This window comes from Mustela putorius, unplaced genomic scaffold, assembly GCF_011764305.1.
Source record: "Mustela putorius furo isolate JIRA1106 unplaced genomic scaffold, ASM1176430v1.1 tig00000129_pilon_pilon_pilon, whole genome shotgun sequence".
Classification (NCBI taxonomy): domain Eukaryota; kingdom Metazoa; phylum Chordata; class Mammalia; order Carnivora; family Mustelidae; genus Mustela; species Mustela putorius.
The window spans coordinates 37,582,579-37,609,445 of NW_025421290.1; the positions used below are offsets into that span (position 1 = coordinate 37,582,579).

At 41.9% G+C, this 26,867-nt stretch overlaps 1 protein-coding gene across 21 annotated transcripts in view; it reads right to left on the reverse strand.

The window, feature by feature from the left end:
* The window catches only part of TTLL5 (tubulin tyrosine ligase like 5), a 284,568-nt gene that overhangs the window by 60,555 nt on the left and 197,146 nt on the right, over nucleotides 1–26,867 (reverse strand). For 16 of the 21 annotated variants that reach the window (XR_006604351.1, XR_006604357.1, XR_006604352.1 and 13 more), the window contains 2 exons: nucleotides 25,815–26,010; nucleotides 8,150–8,367 (listed from right to left, as the gene is read on the reverse strand). Coding sequence is in view for 16 of the 21 variants with exons in the window: in XM_013058381.2 (XP_012913835.2) it covers nucleotides 8,150–8,367; nucleotides 25,815–26,010 (414 nt within the window). In the remaining 5 variants the exon portion in view is untranslated. Of the gene's footprint in view, nucleotides 1–8,145; nucleotides 8,368–25,814; nucleotides 26,011–26,867 lie in introns of those variants that run through there. The other 5 variants (XR_006604362.1, XM_013058395.2, XM_013058388.2 and 2 more) reach the window with 3 other exon arrangements.

Consider the following 26,867-nt stretch of genomic DNA (forward strand, 5'->3'; position numbering starts at 1 on the left):
GATTATGAACTTACCTTTGAGTATATCTTTGACTATATTTCAAATGTAAGTTTTGATAAATACAGTTCTTTTTATTATTTTTAAAAATATTTCAGCTTTATTGAGGTATAATTGACATAAAATTGTAAGATATTTCAATTATCTATTGTAGTGATTTGACATACATACACATTGTGAAAGGATCCCCACCCACTTTCTAGCTATGTAACATATCTATCCCTTGCTCACCTTCTTTATTTGGTGAGAAGATTTAAGCTCCACTCTCTTAGCAAATTTTAATTATACAATACAGTGTCATAAACCATAGTCACCACATTTTACACAGATCCTCAGATCCTCTGTAGCTGGCAGTCTGTACCCCTCCCTGTTTCCCCACCCCGCTCCGGCAACCACTTTCCTACTCCGTTTGTATAAGTCTGAGTTTTTTTTTTTTCCCCCAACTCCACATTTAAGTGATACCATGCAGTTTTTGTCTTTTGCTGTCTATCTCACTTCACTTAGCTTAATGCCCTCAAAGTCCATTCTGTTGTCACAAATGGCAGGATTTCCTTCTTTCTCATGGTTCAGTAATCCGTGTGTGTGTGTGTGTAACATCTTCTTTATCCATTCATCCACTGATGGACACAGAGATTCTTACGCTATCTTGGCTATTGTGAATAATGCTGCAATGTACATGGGAGTGCAGGTATCTCTTCAACATCCTATTTTCATTTCCTTCAGAGGCATATCCAGAAGTGGGATTCTGAATCATATGATAGCTTTATTTTTTCTTTTTCTGAGAAACTGCCATACTGTTTTTTATAGTGGCCACACCAATTTATATTCCTACCAACAGTGCATATCCTTGCTAACACTTACCTCTTATCTTTCTGATGACAGTGAGGTGATATCTCTTTGTAGGTTTGATCCGCCTTTCCCTGATGATTATAATGTTATAATGTCATTATAATGTTGAGCACTTTCCAGGTACCTGTTGGCCATTTGTATGTCTTCGTTGGAAAAATGTCTTTTTGGTTCTTCTGCCATTTTTAATTGGATTGTTTGTTCTTGCTATTGAGTTGTATGAGTTCTTCATATATTTTGGATATTAACCCCTTATCAGATATATGATTTGCAAATATCTTCTCCCATCTGACAGGTGACCTTTTCATTTTGATACGGATTACACTGAATCTGTAGATTGTCTTGTGTACTATTCACTATTAATCCTTCCAATCCATGAACACAGAATAACTTTATTTTTGCATCTTCTTTAATTTCTTTCATGAATGTCTTACAGAGTTCAGTGTATAGAACTTTCACCTCCTTGGTTAAATTTATTTCCAGGTATTTTTTATTCCTTTTGATGCAATTACATTGTTTCTTAATTTCTCTTTCTGAAGGTCTGCTGTCAGTGTATAGAAATGCAACTGATCTTATATATTGGTTTGTTTTGTTTTGTTTTTAAAGATTTTATTGACTTATTTGAGAGACAGAGATCACAAGTAGGCAGAGAGGCAGGCAGAGAGAGGGGGAAGCAGGTTCCCTGCTGAGCAGAGAGCCCGATGCGGGGCTCAGTCCTAAGATCCTGAGATCATGACCTGAGCTGAAGGCAGAGGCATAACCCACTAAGCCACCCAGGTGCCCCTGTATATTGATTTTGTATCTTGAAACTTAACTGATTCATTTATTAGTTATAACAGTTTTGTGGTGGAGTCTTTAGAAAACATTACATATTTTCTATATATAATATCAAATCAGTTGCACATTGTGATAGTTTAATTTCTTCCTTTCCAATTTGTATGCTTTTTATTTCATTTTCTTGCCTAACTGCTTTGTTTGGAATTTCCAACACTATGTTAAATTAAAATGGCAAAAGAAGGCATCGTTGTCTTGTCTGATGTGTATAATTCTTACTTTTAATATAGTTTGCAATAACATTCTGATCTAAGTTACTTAAAAGAATGTTTAAAAATTCCAAAATTATTTGGGCATTCTATCCAGACTTTTAATATCTCATTTTATTGTAAAGTGGTTTGAGAATGATGTAATTCTATATTATCACCCTACATAATTACTAATTTTTGAGGCTTTAATTAAAATATTCTAGTTTTGAAAAATATTCCATGGGAGCTCTGCAGGGCACAAAACTATATCTATTAATTTAATCTCACTAATTATTATACTGTTCAAAACCTTTCATGTCCTTAAGTTAGCTCTATTTTGCTGGGAATAATGACTAGTACTTCTATTCCCTTTCTGGAATTCATTATCTTAGGGTGAATCCACCTTTTGTCAACATTTCTAACTTTATATACTTTGTCCTCAGAATTCTGAAGGAATTTTTGAAGTCTGTCCTCTATTTCACTAACTCAATTTTCTGCAGTGCCCAATTTATCGTGTTTAGCCCAATTTTTCTTTTTTTTTTCTTTTTTTTTTTTTAAAGATTTTTTATTTATTTATTTGACACAGAGAGATCACAAGTAGGCAGAGAGGCAGGCAGAGAGAGAGAGGAGGAAGCAGGCTCCCTGCTGAGCAGAGAGCCCGATGCGGGACTCGATCCCAGGACCCTGAGATCATGACCTGAGCCAAAGGCAGCGGCTTAACCCACTGAGCCACCCAGGCGCCCAGCCCAATTTTTCACTTAGGTAGTTTTCATATTCTCCCTGACCATAGACTACTTAGTCTCTACGTGAGATGGCTTTTTTAAAGCTCTACACATCAATGTGGTCTATACTTAAAATTTTCAAGAATACACATTAGGGATTTTCTAAAATGTTGTTCTCTCACTTGCTTGAATTTATTTCAGAGGCTGGCAGCTCCCCTGAGTCCTCTCCTGAGCTTTCTTTTAAGCGATATCATCTATTCCTAGGCCCCACTTATTTAAATATTTGCTCGTCCTCAGAAAGGAACATCTAAGTTTGCCATTAAAGACTCATGATCATGGAGGAACTGATACGGATTCTATAAAACCCATAAGATCCTGCCCATATCTTTTAAAAAGGGATTTTCCTACTCAGATAAGAGAGGAAAGTGAGGCATGGGAAATATCCAACAGTTATATTACCATTTTGTTTTTTAAAGATTTCATTTATGTATTTGAGAGAGAGATGGCTAGAGACGGAGACAGTGGCAGAGAGCAGGAGCAGTGAAGAGAGGGAGAAGTGGGCTCTGCACTGAGCAGGGAGCCCAACATGGGGCTTGATCCCAGGACAAAGGCAGATGCTTACCCACTGAACCACCCAGCTGCCCCAGTTATATTACCATTTTAACATCCCAGTTGCAGGGAGGAGAAGTAAGATTTTAATGTAAATTACCCAAGTATGAATCACCAAAGGAAGACCCACCATTCCATGACTCTCACATACTTCTCCTCCTCACTGGACCACACACATGCCAGCAGAACTTCTGGTTCCGTGTAGTTCCTAGCACCCAGCTCTCTGACCAATGTCATCATCCACGCCAAAAGCAAAACCCTGAGATATCCTAATGCTACCGCTGAAGTCCAAATGCTGAAGGCTGAGAGAGGAAAGAGTCTAAGTCACCCCTTGACTAGCTCCTGAGCCCTCTTCGTACTTCCAGGCCCTTCCCCTTAGAGTGAGAGGATGTTGTCTTGTATATTCCATTCATTTTCTAGACTTCACTCTCATAGGAAGGCAGTATATGAAAGCCTTCAGTATTGTTCTTTAATCCAATCCTTCCTGGGCTACATCTAAAAGAAATTCTCCCAACACTGCAGTAGGAAAGTGACAATAATTCTGCCCCATTTTGAGTATTTCAGTGGCCACTTAAGTAGTAAAACTGGTGTGGAAAGGGACGGGAGCGTGCTCTTAAGTGCTTACATTGCATTTTCCCGGAGGCAATATTTTAGGATGATTAACTTGTCATTTGCTGCACAGAATGGATCTGAACGGGTTGGCGGGGGGCCTTTGAAATTAGTGGTCTATTGGGAAGAGTCTGGGGTTAGCACAGTAGGTGACTCAGATTTGGCTTTGGCTCTGCCAGGACCACCTGTGGACCACTCATAGCCTTTCACTACCCTGCAGTCTTTTATCTTTCAGCACTAAAAGTCTATAATACGTATTTTGAAAATGCATAATTTAGAGAATCCTGTCTTTAAGATGGAAATGCCACAGATTCGATCATATTTCTTGAAACTGCACATAATAAAAAAGGCTGAAAGACTGACAGAAGATGGTTGCTACAATACGACACCTTGTATCCTCACATCAAAACCTAACTTTTGGACCGTTTCAACTCCTGATCCCTTTCTCTCACATTAATGATGCTTCTGTTAAAAAAACAGAGTGCATTTTTAAAAAACCCGATCCCCATTTTTTATCTGTCTGAACTTAATCTCTGAGAATCTTTGCATCGTTCATCATATTGCTCCCGTCAGCAATCCTTTCCCACAAATGAGTCCCGGTGTCCCCGCCGTTGCTGGGCTCCTGGCCGCCCTCCTCCCTTCCTGATGCCCGGCAGCCATTAACAAACACCTCTGTCCTGGGTCCTGACACAGAACAGGCAGTTACCTTCAATTTCTGCTGAGGTCACCCTGGTGCAGAACATCCTACAACTTGGGCAAGGAAAGGTAACCCCAGCTATTTAAAGAAGAGCACTGTAGTTAAGTCTGGGGTTTCTTTCGGACCTTTCTTTCTTCAGAGCGGCCCCAGGCACCACAGCTTTGACTCTGCCCTTCCCTGTCATGGCTAGTCTGTGAGTTTCGCCCATGTCCCTGGCAAACTTTAATCTCCGCAGGTTTCTTTCCCTATGTTTCCTGGAAAGCACGATTCTTGCTCTGAGAAAAAGGTCATTTACATGGAAGATGCAGTTCAGATGCATGTCGCTGATCCTAGCCTGTCATCCTGTAGTACAAATATGTAGATCTGAGAACTACGACAAAGAACTTCTGGGCCAAGTGGGGACAAGGAAATGGCTGTAAAGCAACAGGATGAAAAAACGAATGTGCTCAAAAAAGCTTTCAACAGAACAGACAGAAAACAAGTTATTTTGGTTAATTATTCAGTGGGGACAGTGGTTTTGTTTTACAGATGGGAAACTGAAGTCTTTAGAGGGAAAGTCACTTGAATATTATCATAAAGAAATAGGACCCCACTGTTCTGATTCCCAACTCCCTTTGCACCAACATCCAAATGACATTCCATCTTTTATGTTCTATTGTTCTCTAAACTCAACCCTCTAGGATGTGGAAACTTTGATGCTCTTGGAAATTGCTTCTATATTTGTCCAATGCCAACTTCTGTGCTAGGAGAAGTTTGAAGTTCAACCCCAAAACACAGGGCTTGGCACGGTCAATAGCTCATTACAACTTCTCATTAGATGTGTCTCTTGGGGCAACTATGGCATTCCTGAGTGTGACTCAATATCACCACTCATAACTGAGGGTTCCTGATTAATCTGAACCGAGCCAGAATAAAGGCTGAAATGAGCTTCCAGCAAATGAAGCAAAATATCTTGCAGGAAAAGAGTAAAAAGTTACCCGAAAATTTCTCGAAATGCCATCTTAGTATGAACCTAAGAATGACACGGTATAATGGCGAATGCTAATCAGCACATTTAATGTACCAGGCACCGTGTCTGTGCCTCACATTAATTCATTTATTTCTCTTAATAACCCCATGAGACAGGTACTATTATTATCCCTATTTTAAGTAGGAAATGAAGTCACACAAATGTTAAGTAATTTGCTAGGCTGGCAAGGAGAATGAATTACTTTAGAACAATAAGAAGAAATCGGCTGATACTCAAGGATCCTAATTTCAGGGGCCATGAAAGTTTTCTCTAGATTAAAAATAACTTCATCAATCCAAATAAAGTATGGCATTTCTAGTTCATAATAATGTACGAATGACGGTTTCTCAGGCACCTTCTTCAAATGTACATGGTGATACAGGATGTTAACAATGGGGAGAACTGGGTGTTCTTACCCTCATGTGTACTGTCTGTACAACTTTTCTGTAAATCTGAAATTACTATAAAATAAAAAGGTGATTTTTTTTTTACCTGAATACTTTCTAGAAGGAACTTTCCATTGAGTCGGGTCAGATAACAATGTTATTCCTTTTCCTGAAAGTCTGAAGATTATTAAAAACAGGGGGGCCCTGGCAACTCTACATTTTACATGTAAGTGAGAGAAATGGTAAGGTCTCCATTAGTACTAACTTATTTAGCTTCGGAGACTTGTGTTAGAATTTTAAAGGCAAATTGGAAACTATTTCCTGGAACAACGCCTTACAGCATGCCTTTTGATACTTGGATTGTATTTCTTCAATTCTGAAGAAATCTTGCTTTTTTCCCCCCTTCTGTGCATTTTTGGTGCTGAGCTGTTTCCGGTTTTCCCACACTCCTGCCTGTCAGAGAGAAGAAACCACAAAAATGCAGCAAAGTTTGTCCATAGAGCTGCAATTCCATCTCTAAGGGCTGAAGAGTTCCCTTGCCAGCAATGAGTTCAGGGCGGTGGACGGCATCTTCAAACGTCCGGGGCTGCTGCCTGCTGACAGAGCCCACGTACCCCCCCGCCCCCCCATGGCAGACCAGCCAGCTATACAGGCCACCGTGGGCCATCTCGGGCTACTGGCAGTACTTAGAGGAGCCACAAATAGGGAGTGCACTGGCAAATTCAACATTCGTATCTGACTCACGGATTTTCCTACTAACTGTGGGCTTATGAACCTGTGAAAAGGAGCATGGTTTTCGAATGCTTATGATGGCAACTACGGCTCACTGAGTTCTTCCGTGTCCTAGGTCTTGTTCTGTGTACTTTCCGTGGATTAACTCTGCGAATAGTTAGCAATGCCCTATGAGGCAGGCACTCTTTACTATCCCTGCTTCAGAACTGTGGACAGTGAGGCTAACAGATTAAGGACCTTGCAACTTGCCAGAGGTCTCCAGGTAGTAAACTGTGGAGGGAGGGTGTGAGCACAGGCAGTCTGGCTCCAGAGGCTGAACCTTTAAAGACTCGCCTCTACTCCTGCCAGGCTGAGGAGCCATACAGCATCCTTCTTACTGTGCTCCTGGCCTTTGACCACAAACTGCCCCCCTTCCGACTGCCCTTCTCTATTGCTCCAGAGAGCTCTGTAAAGTCATTACAATGCCAACTCTTCCTACGATGGCACTTGGCCCTTAGTAGGCACAGAGTAAATATTTGTTGGATAAATGAATAATGGCAGCAGTATAATTAAAACGGCCACGAGGGGCTGGTTTCCATCCAAATCCAGAATTTGATTCACAGTCCAAGGGGAAAAAAGAGGAACTGCTTTTTCTGCGACCTAGGATTCGTTCTTACAACTAAAATTGATTTTGCGAAGGACACATGAATGAGGAACCTTAATGAGGGCAAGAGAAAGATACAAACCCCCTCTAGGTATTTATCCAACAGGGAACACCTGCCTTTTAAAGGCATCCTTGAAAAGTTCCCCAATTTTAAATGGAGAAGGGCTATTAGAACTAATACTCTTTATTAGTCTACGATTGGTTCATTAGCTAAAATATGGCTGGCAACAGTGAAGGATGGAATGTGAAAAAATTTGATTTGGGCATGGAAGTGTCTTTTTGAGGTAAAATGGGCAGACTATAAAAGGTATTAGAAACACATTGCTCCACAGAGCCTGTATACTAATGTCAATGAAGTTAACTACCACCCCCTCAACCCCAGTTTGAAATCCCATTCCAATGTCTTCCCATCCAAATGCCTAGAAGTAAACAACAAACAAGGGTTAGGGGGGGTAGTACTGAATTTTACAGGAAATTGAAGAGATCAGACTCTGTAGAAAGACCAAGAATAGAATACATCAGGAAGAAGCCTTCCTTTCCTTTCTCCAAGCCCACAGCTCAGCACCATTACCTGGTACACTGTCTGATCTCAGTTCCTGTCAGAGGCTGGAAGACTTAGCAATGACCTTGAACCTGCATCAGCTCTCATCACAATCCCCAGGGAAGCTAAGAGCCGCACCTGCCCCTCCCACAAGGTACACATTCTGACCTGCAGCCCATGCTGAGAACCAGAGTTAGCTTTCAGTCCCCATCACAGGCTCCTGGTCTTCAACATTTCAGTACAAACACTTTTGAGATCCTCATAAATAAAGAGTACTCTTAGCACAGAATAGACACAACCCAGGAGAAACCAAAAAGAAGATTAAGGAAAACTTACTTGGAGGCCCTCTGGGATGTGGTCTTTCTGAGGACTTGTTTATGATTGGCTGGGGGCTTGGGGGTCAGCGATGAGGAAGAACTTGGAGGCGGCACCACTTTCTGGGGCAGAGGGGTTGGCTTCTGGCCACTACCTGTGGCACTTGAAATTCTGTAAGCTGCACCAGTATTTATTGTCCATAAATTGGAGTTAGAGAGTGTGTGACTGCCAAAGATGGCCTACAAGAAAAAGAAAAAAAGACAGGCAATGGAGATGCCCTTTATAACCCATCTGCTATAAATGAACATCTGGCTTGTAATCCTCAAGTGGGACAAAAGGAAAAGGGAAACCGTTCAGGTAATTTTTGAGGGAAAACTTCTCTAATGAGGCCAGTGCAGGGCCACGCTCAGAGAAGGGAAATCTCTGGAAGCATAAAATGGAGACATCTTGTTGAGAGTACACTGAGCTAGGAATCAGGGTATCTGGATACTGTGTATTTTCCAGCTCCAGAAATCAGAAAAGCATTTGGTCTCTCTCAGCCTGCGTTTCCTTCATTGTTAACAAATATTTAACGAATGTCTCCTAGTGGGTGTCAAGCACAAGAAATAATGCACAAAACAGAAGTGGCTGGAAGCTTGACTCAACACCAGCCCACTTGGAGAACTTGGAACTCTTCTAGAAGGTTTACACATTTGAGGAGTGGAAAGAAGCCAGGGTGGCAAGGGCATAGTGGGCAGAAAGGGTGGAGACAGGAGGAACAGAAAGCTTGTTACTGGGGCGCCTGGGTGGCTCAGTCGGTTAAGTCGCTGCCTTCAGCTAAGGTCATGGTCCCGGGGTCCTGGGGTCAAGTCCCGCATCAGGCTCCTTGCTCATCAGGGAGCCTGCTTCTCACTCTGCCTCTGCCTGTTTGCATGCATGCTCTCTCTCTCTCGCTCTCTCTCTCTCATAAATAAATAAATAAAATTTTTTTTAAAAAACAAAGAAAAGAAAGGTGGCATTCTGTTACCATCCATCTTTAAAAAAAAGAAAGAAAGAAAGCAAGCCAGCCAGCAAGCAAGCTTGTTACTAACTTTAACTTTTCTGACACAGTAACACCTTGTGGACCTAAAGATTGACATAAGACTTTACATTTCAAAACACCCTCAGGGGCACCTGGTGGGCTCAGTCGATAGAGCATATGACTCTTGATCTCAGGGGCTATAGGTTCCAGTCTCCCATGCTGGGTGCAGAGGTTACTTAAAAATAAAATCTTCAAAAAAATAAGGTACAGACAGTAAAACTGCTATCTGAATACTGCTCACTAAACGAATCTAAGATCAACACAAAGGTATATTCGCTCAGAGGGTAAGCCTACAAATCAATAAAGACCTAAAAATCACCATCTAAATATCACAAACACCAACCCGTGTCTATAGTAAACATATGGATGTAAACGTATGCTTTCTCAAGTACATGCTTAAAAAATCCTTACAACTTATTTACCTCAATAGAAATTCGGTTTTTTGGGGTCGCAAATTTTGTTACTGATCATTCAATACTATTAATACTGCTTTCAATATCCATGCATTATGAAAGCTTTAAATGTGAATACTAAGAGAAAAAGAATGAAGTTGACAAAACACATAAGGTCTTTTTTATTAAAAGAATTTCTGGCAATTGATTTCCATCTGTAGACACTACATTTAAAGAGACATGGGAGAAATGTCATTTCCTTACAGCAAGGCCAAAAGGAATAAGATCAGATGCTCTTAGGAAACATTTACCTTCTAGATAGACTTTATTAGTATTATCTTTTATGACTTTTTTATGACTCTTTTATTTTTTAAGATATAAAAGATAAATTGGTAGCTTTAGTAAAATGTTAACTAATCCTTCTATACTCATGCCTTGGAATGTCCCATTTCATGGAAATGTGCCAAAGGTCCTGGGCTAGACAGGTCTGAGGGGGATCAAAGAGTCTCGTGCGGAGGAAATGTATCACATGGACAGGCCTGACAAAGAGCAATACGATTTCAGAGCAAGAGGGTCAGAGCATTCTCAAATGGAACAGTCTGAGATGTTCATCTCTGCAAACCATCCAAAACAGAAATTGAAAAGCTCTTCCCTCACCTTCATCTCTGACCCAAAGGAGGGGAACAAAGGAAGACCCAAGCCCATGGGCAGAGCCCGTAGGTTGGCACTGGGGGAGGGGGACGGTGTCTGTACATGTGGAAGGTCTTAGATGGCCTGAGAGGGCCCAGGAGCCCTGCTTCTGCTCCGGCAAGCCTTCTGAGGACAAGTAACCAAAAAGTCCAGCAAGGCAGACTCAGAAACAAATCCTTTCCTTTCAAGCACCATTTCCATACACGAGGGTCTCCACATCTGTGGGAAACATTCAGCTGGAGGGGAGGGAGGCAGGAAAGGGCTCCTGTAGGTTCCTCTTTTCACCACTACATCCTGACACATGAGCATAGATTGAAGAGTGCTCGAAAGTGCCCCAATTCAGGCCCCTATCAATATTTTTGTTCATAATAAAGAAGGGAAGAAAGGGGAAAAAGGTGCCTCCTTCAGGCTAGGGAAGACCAGAAATCAGAATGAGGACTGCAGAGCTCTCTAACAGCCATGCATGGACAAAGTCATTGGAAGCGGAACCAAGGAAGAAAAGCCATTGTTAGCAAAGGGCTCTTGGAAGTGAAAATATTCTTTATTGAGTGTGATTTTTCATGCTGTAAAGGAACTGCCATCAGTAAAGAACATCGATTTGATACACGTTGCCAAAGTGACAACTTAACTATATTTTCAAGATCCCTGGGTTTTTCTTTTGCTAAAACATCTTGCTGGAACATCTAAATACAATAAAAAAAATTAATAAAAACAGCAAGATCAGAAGTAAGTTCCTATTTTTGTAAAAAGCAAAAAGAATATACAGAACCACACACACATACACCAACACACACAGATACACAAACACACAGAAACACACACACATAAAGTTGCTATTTGCACAGAACAAATCTGAAAGGATATACAAAAAAAACTAGTGACCTCCATGGAAAAGAACTGGTTAGCTGGGGGTCCAGGAGAGAGGGAAACTGTTTATTATATATCATTTGTATCCTTTTGAATTTTGTACCACCTATATGTAGTTATTTATTACAAAAATACATTATTCAAGAGGCAAAAGGAAGTCCAATTCTCTTAAGATTTAAGCAGGTAACAAAATTAACTCTGAATGCAAGTCAAAGTATCCAAGTGACGCTCAAGTTTTAACCAGGTGGGAATAGGACTCACTATTATGCAGGGCTGAAAAAGGAGTTCACTGTTCAACACTTACTATGCCTACAAATCCAGATTTGGTCATCAGTGAGAGGCAGAGACTCAGGTCTAAGTGGAAAAATAGCAGGGCTTTGCAGTCCAGTATGCCTGGGCTCAGATGCAGGCTCTGTTACTTACAAACGGGGTGACCTTTTCAAGTTCCTGAACTTCTCTGACCCTTAGCTTCCTCATAGGTAATTAGAATTACTTTGCTGGACTACTGAGGATTAAATGAAGATCACGTATGAAAATCCAGCCCAGGCATTCAGTAAAGGATTCTTGTAACAGACCAAACACCAAGGTCCTACTAGACACTCAACAAATGCTCCAATCCTCCCCAAACCTCCACGTCAGTTTACCGAGGAACCAAAGGATGGTACGACATGCAAGGCTGCCTCTCTGTAATGATCTGGGAAGGGCACTGCTTGTGCATCATCAACATGTCTTTCTAGTCTTATGAGGACGCTCACTAGCTGTGAAAGCAAACTCTTAAAATGAAAACATGTGCTTAGGTTCCCCAGGTCATGTTTACTTACTTCTCTCTGGCAGGAATGATCTTTCTCTCTTCTGAATGCTTGCAACAATTGATTTGTATGCGTCTTATCACATTAGCACATTCTACCTTGTGTTACGGCCATCGATGTCTGTATTTTTCTCTCCTTCCGGACAATGCACACTGGTGATGGCCAGACTGGTATCTGATTAATTTTTGTTTCACTCACAGTGCCTAGTAGAAGGCCTTGTACATAAAAGGTGCTTAATAAATATTTACCCCATCAATGTAAATTAAAAAAAAACTCATATAACCAAGACTTATCTTTTTTTTTTTTTTTTTTTTGCAACTACCAAATTCCTATAACAAGAAAACAGGCAAGTTTACATTTACATAGAGATGTAATCTTGTACTAGGACCATTCTCTGGACTGTGAATAGGGCCCAGTGTATTATTTGTGTTCAACTTATACTTAGCCACAAAATATAAGTAAGCCCTTCTAGTAGATCCCAAACAAAAATAAATTCATCTTCTTAGATGCCAATTTGTGGCAGCCCCTTAGACATTGATGTTCTGTGGTGATAAGGTCAGTTTTCACCTCAAATAACAAAATAAAAGCAATTAGGATAATTTATTGCTTAGAAGACTGTCACCTGCCCGGATACTAACACTTCTTTCCCTTTTCGTAATAATATTGCCCTTATTTTGTTTGGGCAATGATGTATGTCCAGCTAAAAAACTGTATTTCCCAACCTCTCCTGTACTTAGAAATAGCCGGGTGACATAGTTCTGAGATATAAACAGAAGTTTCTAGGTGCAGCTTCCAGGACAGCTCTTTAAAGGGGGAAACTGATTAGTACACAACTTTTGCTCTTTACTGTTCTTCCTCCCTCCCAGAACACAGGTATCTAGCTAGCATCGGGTGGAAGTCACTTCCTAAGGATTGCAGAGCATAAGGACGGGGAAAGCATAGGCTCCTGACAATAACATAGAGGTCAAGAGAGCCTAACTCTAGATTTCTTTGATTATATGGGGGAAAAAAGTCTTTTAACTTGGTAAGCCATGGCGGGGAGAGGAGTCTGCTAGATGCAGTGAAAGGGAATCTTAACTGAGCTGAGCCATAATCCTCAATCTATCAGAGTCACCCTTGTTTAAGCATTAAATAAATGTACTGCATCTCAAAAAAGCAGAGTCTTTCCAAACACAGCAAAAAAGCTTCTAGGTTCTCAGCTGCTGTTCAGTAACCATACCCTAATACACTGAATAGATAAGGCCATGATCACAATTCCATACCCTCCAAAATTCCAAAGAGTCGGTGATGTAGACAAGTTCCCAGGTATTTCACCAAAACCAAGGCTAAGTGTAATGAAATTAAGGCAACTGAATTTGATAAGAAGAAACCCAGGGAAGTACTGAGGCAATGTTAAGAGGCAGATATATAAATGAATTTATTTCGACTGTTGGCAGAAATCAGCCTCTCCAGGCCTCTCATAGCATGTATTGGCCCTGATCCTACAATTCCATCAACGATAGGTTATGTGAGTTGTTTTGCCCTGATATTCATTCATAAATGGACAGAAGAATTAGATCAAGTTGTCTCTATATAAATCCTAAAGAAAGGTGAGGGCTGGATACACAACACTAGCACGCTGCGCTTGTGGGTTAACAACCGGGAAGGGGGCTACAGGGTCATCAGTCAATGTCCCGGGAATGTGAGAGCTGTGTAAGCACTGGCCTCCACTCAAGACCTGGTCAACATATACAGGACTTTTGCTTCTTTATTGGGTGTGGGAAACAGCCTTGCTTCAGTAAGGAGACTCAGAGAAAACCACAGTTTGAGGGTTGGCTTGGCCCCAAGCCAAAGACTGGAAAGGCCCTCCTTCTCCCACAACAGAAGGGTACTCGTGGGTGGGAAGGAGGAATTTCTGATAGACAGAACACAGACTGCAACTTGGAAGGTTATGGGGGAGCAAGATCTGGGCTCTCTTACTAGAAAGATAATACTGCTCAGAGATTAAATTCTGGGAGGTTTTTTTCCTTACTTTTTTTTTTTAATTCCTTCCAGAAAAACACTTCTTTTCGTCTTTGCTTGGGCTTCTTGGAGATGGAGCGGAGCTGGATAACTCTTTGTATTGAAATAACTCTAAATTCATTTCTTTCTTTTTTTTTCTTTTTTTCTTTTTTGGAAAATTAAGGGAGATAAAGTAGGAAATGTTGACCTTTACTTCAATGGGTTAACGTCTTTCTGTGCCCCTTTTACTTTGGTTCCAGAAAAGAAAACATTTTTATGCATTATTCTCCCCACTGAGATTTTTATCCTAACTTGGATAAAGTTCCCATTACATAGTACACAAAACTGCTTCTAGAATGTTGCTCTCTGGCAGCTCAAGTACTGGTTTTGGTATATCTTCCTGAGCATGTCCGATGCTAATCACTCACCTTACTACAACCAGCCAAGAGCTGTTCGATGCAAAGAACACATTGTGTCTTTTGTGCAATCATATGATGCTGCGAAAAGCTTGGGGCCAAGGTGAGGGTGAGGGTAGCTGTTTCTATTTTAGCAAAAGCAAATTTCCAAAAGGCCTTTGTCTCACATTGTATGGAGTTCTTGGCTGTCTTCCATTCACAATGTTTGTCAGCTGGGACAAGACTGGAGTCTGAGCAAGAGAAACAAGAGTACAACCTCTGGGATGGGGCAGAAACCCAGAAGATGCTACTGTTCATAAGGAGAGAGACTGATGACGCAAATACCTGAGATATGGCTTTGAGTGGTCAAAGATACCAGAAGTTCTCTGGCATACCCTTTTATTTCTAAAATCAATTAAGAGGCTCTGTCTCTTTTACCAACTAAGATTGAAGGCTCTTAGTAATTCAAATGATCTACTCTCCAGGATGTGAATACAGCTGCTTACCTGTAATGAAAAATTTAAACACCAACAAAAACCACTGTGTTTTAGGCAGTTCCTAAGTCTACTCTACCTGTACATTTGAGAAACAATGCCGGTCATTAAGAGATACTTAGAAATGCTCCTGGGCCTCAGACTGTCATTTGATAAAACCGAAGATTCCAGCAATAGTCTCTGAGTTGGTTTTTCAACCAACCAGCATCAAGACAACTGAACTGCTTTTGGGCCAGAAGTGTGTTATGACCAAAGAAGTCCAACCATGAGGCAGCTGGCTAAGGCCAGAGTTGCAGCCCACGACCAGAAAACCCAGTCAAACTGACTAGCCCTAAGATGTCACGTAGATGACCTTCCCCCCTAGCCTTTCTACTTTTTCTTCTCGTATCTCTCTGGCAATTGTGAACATATTAACTTGCATTTATCTTCAGTTGTTCAAACATGTAAATATAAGTAAAAAAAAAAAAGTAGCCAATTAATACTTTATGAAACTTGAACTTCTCCTAAAACTCTTTCCTTAATATCATTTTAACTAGCTTCTGCTTCTGGCACAGGGTAGGGGGTGGTAACTAAAACCCCAAAGTTGGAATCATAATGCTATGCACATTTTAGGTTAAAAGTAATACATAATAGGGGCACCTTGGTGGCTCAGTCAGTTAAGTGGCCAACTCTTGGTTTCGGCTCACGTCATGATCTCAGGGTCGTGAAAAAGCCCCATGTCGGGCTCTGCACTAAATGTGGAGTCTACTTAAGATTCTCTCTCTCTCTCCTTTCCCTTTGCTCCTCCCCCTGCTGCTCACATACACTCAAAAACAGAAACAAACAAACAAAAGGGAATACATAATAGAAGAGATAATCTGCACAACCATATTCACTGAAGCATTATTCACAACAGCTAAGATGTGGAAGCAATCTAAATGTTCATCGATAGATGAATGGATAAAGAAAATGTATATACATAAGATAGAATATCTTTCAGTCTTAAAAAAAGAAAGAAATCCTGTAATATGCTAGAACATGGATGAACCTTCAGGACATTATGCTAAGTGAAATAAGCTAGTCATGAAAAAGACAAATACTATGATTCCACTTATACGAGGCACCTAAAGTAATCAAACTCATACAAATGCAAATTAGAATGGTTGTTGTCAGGGGTCGGGGGAGGGGAAAACAGGGAGTTGTTGGATGAATATAGAGTTTCAATCATGCAAGATGAAAACGTTTTATTGGGGCTCCTGGGTGGCTTGGTCGGTTAAGCGACTGCTTTCAGCTCAGGTATTGATCCCAGGATCCTGGGATCAAGCCCCACATTGGGCTCCCAACTTAGCATGGAGCCTGCTTCTCCCTCTCCCTCTGCCCCTTCCCCCTGCTTGTGCTCTTTCCTCTAATAAATAAAGTCTTTTTTTTTTTTTTAAAGACTATTTATTTGAGAGCAAGAGAGAGAATGAGAGCAAGTGAGCATGAGAGGGGGGAAGGTCAGAGGAAGCAGCAGACCCCCCTGCTGAGCAGGAAGCCCGATGTGGGACTCGATCCCAGGACTCCAGGATCACAACCTGAGCTGAAGGCAGTTGCTCCGCCAACTGAGCCAACCAGGGACCCCAAAATCTTAAAAAAACAAAAAAACCAAAAGACAAAACAAAAAAAACCACGTTTTATTGATCTGTTACACAACAATGTTCATAGTCAACAATCCTGTATCATACCCTTAATTATTAAGAGGGTAAATTTGTGCTATATGTAAGAGCTATGCATTTTTTAAAAAAAGATTTTATTTATTTATTTGACAGAGAGAACATGAGCAGAGGGAGGGGCAGAGGGAGAGGGAGAGGGAGAAGCAGACTCCCTGCTGAGCAGGGAGCCAGTCTTGGGGCTCCATTCCAGGATCCTGTGATCACGACCTGAGCCAAAGGCAGATGCTTAACAGACTGAGCCACCCAGGTGCCCCAAGAGCTATGAATTTTTATTGAGCTCTTGCCGTGGTCAACATGCCCTTAAGCACTTTCCATGCTATTATCTCATTTAATCCTCCCAAGCATTGAGGTGGGTCCCATTATCATCTCTATACAAAGGAGGCAACCATGGCACAAAAACGTTCCATAATTTGTCCATGATGGCACAGCTACTAAGTAGTAAAGTAGGACCCATGCCCACGAGGAGTCTGATTTCAGAGCCCCATTACACAACACAGCCTTCCTCATTTATGTTATGCTGACTCCCTTTAAATGCAAATCCACTGAAATCATATTTCCCTTCCAAAGCAAATCTAGAGCAAACCTAGCAATGTGTCCAATTTTCATCAGCTGCATTTAAAAGACCCAGATTTCGCTAGCTTTACTCCAAGAAGGAAAGCTTGAAAAAAATCTGCCTATATGCAAAGTTTTGTTACTAATTTTAAAAGTTAAAGTATGCATGCATGTATGTATATCTATAAATAAAGATAACCTCAAAAAGATAACCCCAGCAATGGGGGCGCCTGAGTGGCTCAGTGGGTTAAGCCTCTGCCTTCGGCTCAGGTCATGATCTCAGGGTCCTGGGATCAAGCCCCGTATCAGGCTCTCTGCTCTGCAGGGAGCCTGCTTCCCCCTCTTTCTCTGCCTGCCTCTTTGCCTACTTGTGATCTCTCTTTTTCTGTCTAATAAATAAATACTATCTTAAAAAAAAAAATCAGCAGTGACCCCAGACTCAGAGTTGAATTGGTTAAAAAAGATAATTCAGAGCAGCGTTTTCCATTGTCTCTTGTGTTTTATTAGTTAGCAGTTTTAGGGAACTATTTCTCCATCAGGGTCCTTGTTCTCCTGATGATGTGTCTGTGTCTTACGTCTCCTGATGAGTAAAATGAAATAATCAGACAAAGAAACCTCTAGGTTCCCTCACAACTTTAAATTCAGAATTTATAAGTGTCTAACTGGCCTCTGCCTTTTGATGTATGGTTTGTCTTACTTGGCTCAGAATCTCAAATGGGTGACCTACTGTGTATCTTTTTTTTTTTTTAAGATTTTATTTATTTGACAGACAGAGATCACAAGTAGGCAGAGAGACAGGCAGAGAGAGAGAGAGAGAGAGGAGGAAGCAGGCTCCTTGCTGAACAGAGAGCCTGATGCGGGGCTTGATCCCAGGACCCTGCGATCATGAACTGAGCCAAAGGCAGAGGCTTTAACCCACTGAGCCACCCAGGCGTCCCCTACTGTGTATCTTTGCACAGACCTGGCTGTTGTCTGTTTGCTATGCTTCTTTCTGGGGCTGTGTCTACTTCTGATGAATGAAATTCTTTATATTTAAGGAGGAGGTCTTTTGTTATCTCACAGTTATGGTTTCAAGACCTTCCTATGCCCACAGAGAAAAACAAACCAGAGGTCACAGAGTGAGGGCAGGGAAGGAAACTGGTTGCCAGGCAGCAGGAGCAAAACCACATGTTAAGGCCATACAACAAATAAGGTTGAGCCCAAGTGGCTGGTAGGTGAACAGCTGCCTTTTAACATACCCACAACCAAGCAGAGTTCTATACTTCGATTCATTATGTTGACCCTTTCTTTCTGCATGTATGGGTCTGTAGCAGCAGTAGCATCAATAAATTTGGAATGCTTTATCTGATTGAGGATAAATGTGTAAAACAAAAAACAAATGAATAATCCCTTCTCTCAAGAGGGAGGGTGATAGAGTGGAAAGGGGCTTCGGAAGCTCTGATCCGGTCTGAATATTATCTCTGTAATTAGCTAGTTATGCAACCTTGTGTAAGTTACTTAAACTCTTTGAGTTCCCCATCGGTGGGATGGAGACAGTGCTATATCCAGCACACAGGTGGCGCTCACTCTGTGTCCATTTCCCTTCCCCTCACCTCCCCCCCAACCAAGATTCCAGAGGGGCACTTTCCAGCGGCAGCTTAGAAAGCAACCTGGCGGGGCCTCTGGATGGTTCAAGGGGTAAAGCCTTTGCCTTAGGCTCAGGTCGTGATCCCAGGGTCCTGGGATCGGGCCCTGAGTCGGGCTCCCTGCCAAGTAGGGAGCCTGCTTCCCCCTCTCTCTTTCTGCCTGCCTCTCTATCTACTTGTGATCTCTGTCAAATAAATAAAATCTTAAAAAAGAAAGAAAGAAAGAAAGCAACCTGGCAGTCATCAGGGGACTTCTATCACTAGTCATGTTGAATCAGCATAACAAACGGTATCTGGATTATAACAACATATTAAGAATCAGATTTCTATGGAATTGAAAAAGCAAGCATAATAGTAAACATGCAAAATTATCACCTAGGGTAGTCCCATTTGCAGACACAGGTCATGTTTCCCAGTAGTCTTCTCAAATATGTCATCATAGAAATAAAATTCATGAGCCACAACAGTAACAGGGTAGAAAGGACAATGTGATAATCGAAGAGATAACACCTATGTTATTAATAACAACCCCCACAAGTATTTCAAATCTTCAAACTTCTAGAACTTATTTCAGGATACTGCACGACTGAGCAGTCCCTAACCATGTTACTATATAGTAAAAACACAAAAGAGGGTAAACAGTGGGTGTTTCCAAGAGTTCTAAAGGAATACTTTCTTAAGACTTTTTTTTTTTTAAAATCTGAGATACTGGGAAAATGTCTAGACCTGGGTTTACGTATGTTCAGCAGACCTTCTCTTTTATGACAGTGTATATGATGGATGAATGCTAGCAGAATAATCAGGATACCTGCAGAGGACTTTTCAAATACAGTTTTATAGGTATCAGTAAGTACACTGGTGAATGTATGAACTGCAACTTAAAATTTATGTAATCATACACATAAATTAATACATATATATGTGTGTATATGTGTGTATAAAATATACACGAATGCTTCCATATGTCATCAGGGTGGTCGCACACAGTGTGACAGTCTAGAGGCTGGAGGCTGTGTCTGCAGGCATACTTGGGGTAAAAGACCTGGTTTTTTATTTATTGCTTACATGACCCTGAGAAAGTCACCTTAAGTGATGATCTGTTTTTTTGGTCTGTAAAATGGGGCTATGAAGAGGATTCAACGTGATGATGCAGGTGAAGTCCCAGTCCAGTGCCTGACCCGTGGTAACACCCTGAGAAATCTAATCCTCACGATATGTACTGATACACATTGTCCTGTCCTTAGCAGACATCAGCAAAGTGCGGACCGGAGAAGTCTGAACAGCCTGTCCCACACATGGGCTGGACAGAAGCAAGATTTAAATGCTAGATTATCTGACTCTAAAGCCTGTCCAGGGGGCCCATTTCCCGAACAGCTAAATGTAGTTTTACGTGTACCATTTCACATGTTTTCAACGTATTTTTATTAGGTAAGAAGAACAGAGTTTGGCTTGGCAAAAATCTACTAAATCAAACGGTTCTACGAAAATCAATCAATCATCGCCATCATCTAGAAACTGAGTGTTGTATGAGTTCCTGATAAAAGTCAGAAGGAAGACCAAAACACAACAAAACACCCAACAAAACAAACCGGCAGTAGGCTATGACATGCTCCAGGAACTTAAGCACACGCACACAAGTTCTTCCTCCTGAATAGCTCCAGTCTAATCCTCCTCCAGGACACTCTGTTAGAAGGATGGAGAAAGACTCCCCCCGCACAGTCAGCCTGTTTGCTTGCTCTCTTTGTGCCATGCTGAGGAGCCAGCGTGTTATTGCTGGCTGCCTGGAAAAGCCAGGGTGCCTGCTGAATTTCTTTCTTTGCCCTCCCCCACAAAACAAACACACAGCAGCTGAAGGCTTGGAGAAACAGTATTCACTCCTGTAGGGGGGCAGAATTTTTCTAGACACATGCAGTGGACTTTTAGGAGCAGTATAACAAGCCTTGGCTGGGCGTGTATGGGAATCCTTTCCACACCTGTGGGGTTGTGCATGGACACACGCGCCAGTAGCCAAAAGTCCATTACAAATGGCCCTCAAGACGTCCTCGATGCTGAAAGACCCTTTGGTGTGCACCCAGAGCCCCGCAGCCCCCACACTTGTTCAAGGAACATGAGTTCCTGTTGGCCCTTACTGATCTGGTCAGTCCGGCAAGAGAGAGCACAGTGGGCAGGGGAAGGAGAAGCCCGCTGGGGCGGAAGGATGAGAGGAGTTGGGGAGGCGGTTTTCTGCTACCCCGAGCTACCTCACTAGGTTCAAAATGAAGTCTACTAAAAACGGAACTGCTCTGGCTAGAGAGTGCAACCAGTGAAAAATGAAGATTTTTAAATATTTAAGACCCCCTCTTTCTCCCCTCTGTTGTTAAGAGAAACTTCAGCAACTCTGCCTTGGCCATCAAAATGTCCTTAATTTTTCTGCTTTTGGGGCTTTTTTTTTTCAGTCTGGATGAGGCGGAGAAGAGAGTGGGAGGGAAGGAGAGGGGGCTGGGAGCAGAAGTTTAACAAAGGATCACTTTAACAGAAACTACTGAGTAATCGCTCTGTCCTGGGCCAAGAATAACATCAGCTCAATGTCGGCAATTAGAATCAGGTCAGTTGGGCCTCACAGCCGGTGCGGCCCTCCTCGCAGCCCCCCAGCACGAGGGCTACTCATGCTGAGGTCACCAGCAGTCGCTGCTGCCCGAGAAAGTCCCCCGATGCAGCTGAAAGAAAAGTGTTCTAGCCTTCTCCTTCGGGGGGCAGGAAGCCGGAATGAGAAGGAAGGGGGAAGCAATGAGTGTAAACCAGAGAAAAGACGCACACTGGGATAGATCAACACATAATGGATTCATTTCACCACCCAGGGCCGACTTCTGTCACGTCTCCAACCAGCCTGACAGTCCCGTGACATAAATGAATATATGTGAAGCATGGGGAACAGTGCTGGGGCCACAGTGCTTACTGAGTGTTGGCTATCACTATCAAAAACAAAGAGGGAGGGGCGCCTGGGCGGCTCAGTGGGTTAAATCCTCTGCCTTCGGCTCAGGTCATGATCCCGGGGTCCTGGGATCGAGCCCCACATCAGGCTCTCTGCCTGCCAGGAAGCCTGCTTCCTCCTCTCTCTCTGCCTGCCTCTCTGCCTACTTGTGATCTCTGTCTGTCAAATAAATAAATAAAAATTAAAAAACAAAAACACAAAAAACAAAGAGGGAGGAATCTGTCCCCTTACTTATCTTCTAGCCACCATAAAACTTGCAGCCGGAGCAGTGATCGCTGAGCAAAATGTACCCTGATAAGAAAAGTGTACACGACAGTTCTCAAGTTTGGAAAACTTATTTATAAGGAGACTGTGGCAGATGGAGTGAACAAGATGGAAACAAAGTTCCTATAAAACAATGAGTGCCTGAAATTTTATAAGGGCAACACTAAGTTTTAACATTTTTGGTCACCCTGCCAAAGGACAGAAAAGTCACTGAAGAGGAGATGTTTGTAATTGCTTTCCCTCTAGCTCAATGGTTCTCCAAGTGTGGTCCCCCAAAGACAAACATTGGCTTTACCTGGGGAAAAGGTTAGAACTGGAAATAACTGAGCCTCATTCCCAAACTTACTGAATCAGAAATGGGGTGGGGGTAGTGATCGGTGTTTTAACAGGCCCTCCAAGAGGTTCTGTTGCCCATAATCGGGGGTCCATAAAATAGGGCTTGTTAGACAAATCCGGCCTGTTGCCCGTTTCTAATAAATAAATTTTCATAGGAGAATAGCCACACTCACTCATTTCCATACTGTCTACGGCTGTTTCCGTTCTACCGTGGCAAAGCTGAGTAGTGGCCACAGAGACTCTATGGACTACGAAGCCTTAAGTATTTACTATCTGGCCATTTACAAAAAAGAGTTTACTGACCCCTGTCTGACTTAGGATGATTTCTTCTTTAAAGCTGCTGGTTTTTGGGGTTCCTGGTGGCTCAGTGGGTTAAGCCTCTGCTTTTGGCTCGGGTCATGATCTCAGGGTCCTGGGATCGAGCCCCATATCGGGCTCTCTGCTCAGCGGGGAGCCTGCGTTCCTCCCTCTCTCTCTGCCTGCCTCTCTGCCTACTTGTGATCTCTGTCAAATAAATAAATAAAATCTTTAAAAAAAAAAACTGCTGGTTTTACTCATCAGTGTGTAAAAGTGCATGGTTTCCATTTTGCCTTACTTTGTTTATCCTGTTCTCTGTCAAATGGACTGGATCACATCTATTTCCTTGTTCCTCAGTCCCTGGAAATCCTGCCCATGGCTCTCAGTGACTTCCTCTCCAATGCCCTTGTTACAGTTCCAGTCCCACTCTCTGTTTTTTAAAAAGATTTTATATATTTATTTGACAGAGAGAAACACATCGAGAGAGGGAACACAAGCAGGGAGATGGGAGAGGGAGAAGAAGTCTTGCAGAGCAAGAAGCCCGATGTGGGACTCGATCCCAGGACCCCAGGATCATGACCTGAGCCGAAGGCAGATGCTTAACGACTGGGCCACCCTGGTGCCCCTAGTTGAAGTGGATTCAGTGCATGACTCTTTCTCAGTTTATGAGTGCAATGCCAGACCGAGATGAAGATCAAACCTTACGCGGCATGAATGGCTAGAGATGTCCATTTCCGAACACATCCTGAATCAGTTTCCCTTCTTGAAATCAATACCTTTAATAAGCTGGCTACCTAAGTGCAGAAAGGGATGGAGAACTTCCTCTATGTGTAATGCAAGAAAGGTTGCATGATGTTTCCCAAAAATATTTTTAGGGAATCACTATGAAAGCCACAGTCCATGCATAAAATCAATATAATTCGATACGCTACAGTACAATAGAATAGAAAGCCCCCTTTAATGACCTGATCCACAAGTATTTCTTATGGCTGAATGTTAAGTAAATTAGATTCCAATTCTACCCTCAAACAGACAATTAACCAAATTGTTACTTATATCAATGGCTATGGATACTTCAGAAGAATGAATCCAAAATATAAGGAGTTCATCAGAGAAACCACCTCTGTTAACCCAAGGGCAGAAACACAGAGAATGCAAAGCAGGCTTCCATCAACTATGGGGTGATCATTATAATGGTTGAGTCTAGCACAGTCATAAGGTAGGCTAGAAAAAGAGGCTTAAAATCTAGGGGACATTTAATATCTTATTTGCCATTTTCTTAGTTATAAACTCTTCAAGCTATGAATTTAGTTTCTTTAGCTCTCCCATAGTCCCAGAACCTCACCCCGACTCATTTTTACCTAAATCAGCTATGGGTTCGAAGAACAGAGGGAAGAAACAAATGGTGTTATAAACATATATAAAATTATGATGAATGATTTTCTATTCCCTCTCCAGGAGACACGAGATAACTCCCTTCTTGGGAGTTCTAACTCCTCCCTAAGACAGATACTCTGACAGATTCTAAAAAACATGTTTTCCATATACTTCATAGTTCAGTGAAACTAAACCAGTATAATCCTCACTGGAAAAAAAAAATCCACACAAGAAGAGCAGTACTCTGAATTTTCAAAGGAATGTGAGTCACTGGAAGTTAATCAAAAGAATGAGAAGGGCTTTTACATGAAGCAGTTTCTAAAAGTGGAAATCAGTAAAATGGTCTCTCTTTCCCCCAAACTTCAGTGCCCTACAATCACTTTAAAAATCATCACCATTTCAAGGTATGGAAGCATGAAAAGGGCCCAACTGTCTAGATTCATTAGATCATCGATTATGCTCACGTAAGGGACATAAGGCTGTTTCTGAGACCTCTGCTGTCCAGGATCTGATTAAGCTGGCATTCTCAAGTACCCTGAATGATGAGAAGTTCAGAAGTTCACAAGGTTTAAGAAATTAAATAGATTTAAAAAAATCTAAGATACACATTTATATCTACAGTTCTGAAATGTAAACTGCCTATCCCAAGGACTTTCTAAATGAGGACGGAGGGCAGTGTGGTGATCAAAATGAGATGCTACATTCCATGCTTCCCAGGTAAGGAGTATGGATTTTCCTCCAGTAAAAATGACCTACTGAACTACTTCATAACTACTGACACTTGCAATTTTTCATATATTACACTGAGTTAATATAATATAGAGAGTACACCAGCATAGAAAGAGATGAGCATGTAGTGAATGAAATCAAAATAATAAAATGTCTGGATCTGGACAACAGCTGAAAAGGTTAAGTAGACACAGAGAGAATAATGGTAACTGCTTTATTTAGAGGAGAAGTAAAAACTTTGGGAAATGCTGCCTTAGCCTTTGAGTGAATATTAATTTTGCACAAACTAATGTACACTATGCACTACATGTTTATAAGAGCAAATAGAAGAAATTAAACGGATATGTTTCTTCAAGTAACCAGATAAAAGGGCAGCTCATAGAATCAGCACTGATTTAGCCCAAAACAACATGTAGAACATTGTAATTGATTCTAATGATAACCCTGAAATCATCAAGAAAAAGTTAATGCTGTAAGGGCTGAATTTTTGTGAAGTCCTTTCCCTGTAATTTGGGCCCCACTGACACCCTAGTACCATGCACTTACACAGCTCCCTCGTGCATACCCTCAGGAGTTTCTGTCACTGTAGGGACAATGAAGAGGAAACCAATGTTTCACAGCTTTTGTGTACTGTCAAACCAGAAGACCAAAAGCCAAACTTACATCCATTTCCAATGAGAAGAACTTGAAACATTATTTATACCTTGAAAATTTTGATACGTCATGAAGGATTAACGTGTGCTTATGTGAACCAAGTGTGTAATCATAAGGGAGTAGTACATTTAGAAAAAAAAAAATGCTTCAAAGGCTAATTCTTAGGAAGATGGAAAGTAGCTCCTTTGGGAGCTTACTGAATTACCACCATGCAACAGAAAGGGGAAACGCTCAAGAGATTTCTAAAGAAAAAATATTCAAAGGAACGAAAACATCAAAACTGGATCCGTGTTACATCCCAGCGAAGCCAACATCATGGCTTCAGAACATTTCTTCCGTTAGAGGAGACTCTCTGTGAGTTGTCCAAGCCATGGTGGTGTTGGTCAACCCTGGGGAAAGTGTCCCTACCTTTCCCACTGATCTTACTCCACCCCTGCACACCCACCCCCGACCCCCTCTTAGAAGGACGATACTAGCGTGTGGGAAAGCCGTATCTGAATTACCTGGTGCCGGGCTCGACTCTGGTCCAGAAGCTGCCGGGACTGAAGTTTCTGTTGTTCAAGCTGCTGCAGGGCAAAGTGGAGTTGGTAGCTGCCCGCTGTGGGGTGGTACTTGTGCTGCGGGACCACCCCTGTAGCCTTGCTATACGCGCTGTTTTCTACCTCTCCCTCCCAGGCAAAGCCACCTGTTTGAAGGCTCCTGGAGAGAAAAGAAAGCAGATTTCTTAAGAGAGGTTGTAGGAACAACGTTAACGGAAAAGAGAAGCATCACAGGTGGGGTTTTTTTTTTTCCTGTGTAGAGCCAGGCACAGTGCGGGATTACAAATCTACTTGTGTGATAAATGATCTGATTCGCCCACTGAACTGGAGCTCTGTGAAGACAAAGTCAAGGTCAGCTCTGCTCTCCGTTCTAGTCGTAGCACTGATCCCGAGGCCTGGCACGTTCTCCGGTGTACAGTATCTGGTGAAGGTTAAATAATGTATCTGGTGAAGGTTAAATAAAGAAAATAGTCCCTTCAGTTACCCTGTGATGTCCACAGGGCTCCCGAGAGGAGCCAGGAGCTTCCGGTACAGGATGGCAAGCTAAATGTCAGGGAGGGACAGAGGCGTAGTCATCTCCTCTAAAATCAACTTCAAATATATAGGGGTGAATTATACAGAATTCATGGTTTTTCTTAACCACCCATTAGTGAGCTCATGCATCCCTCATGGGATAAAATAACTGGTCTGAGAAGATTCTTTTTTCATTATTCTAAATTTACCTCAATGGAGTCCCCGACCAAGCTGAGGTTTAGCCCGTGCGTCTGAAGAAGGTGAAGGGCTGGCGGCCTTTGGGACTGTTCAGTACCCACGCTGGGCTCTTTATTATATACTCTGACTTTCTTTGTTGCCCAAATTCCAAAGTTCTAGATTCTGGTGACCATGTCTGTGTATACCCCAGCTGAAGTCTTCATAACTACAGGCCTACACTTGCCCTCTCAGTCTGTTTCTTCCAAGCAGAAAAGCCCCCATTTATACTACTCCATACCCATTAGGATGGCGACTATTAAAAACAAA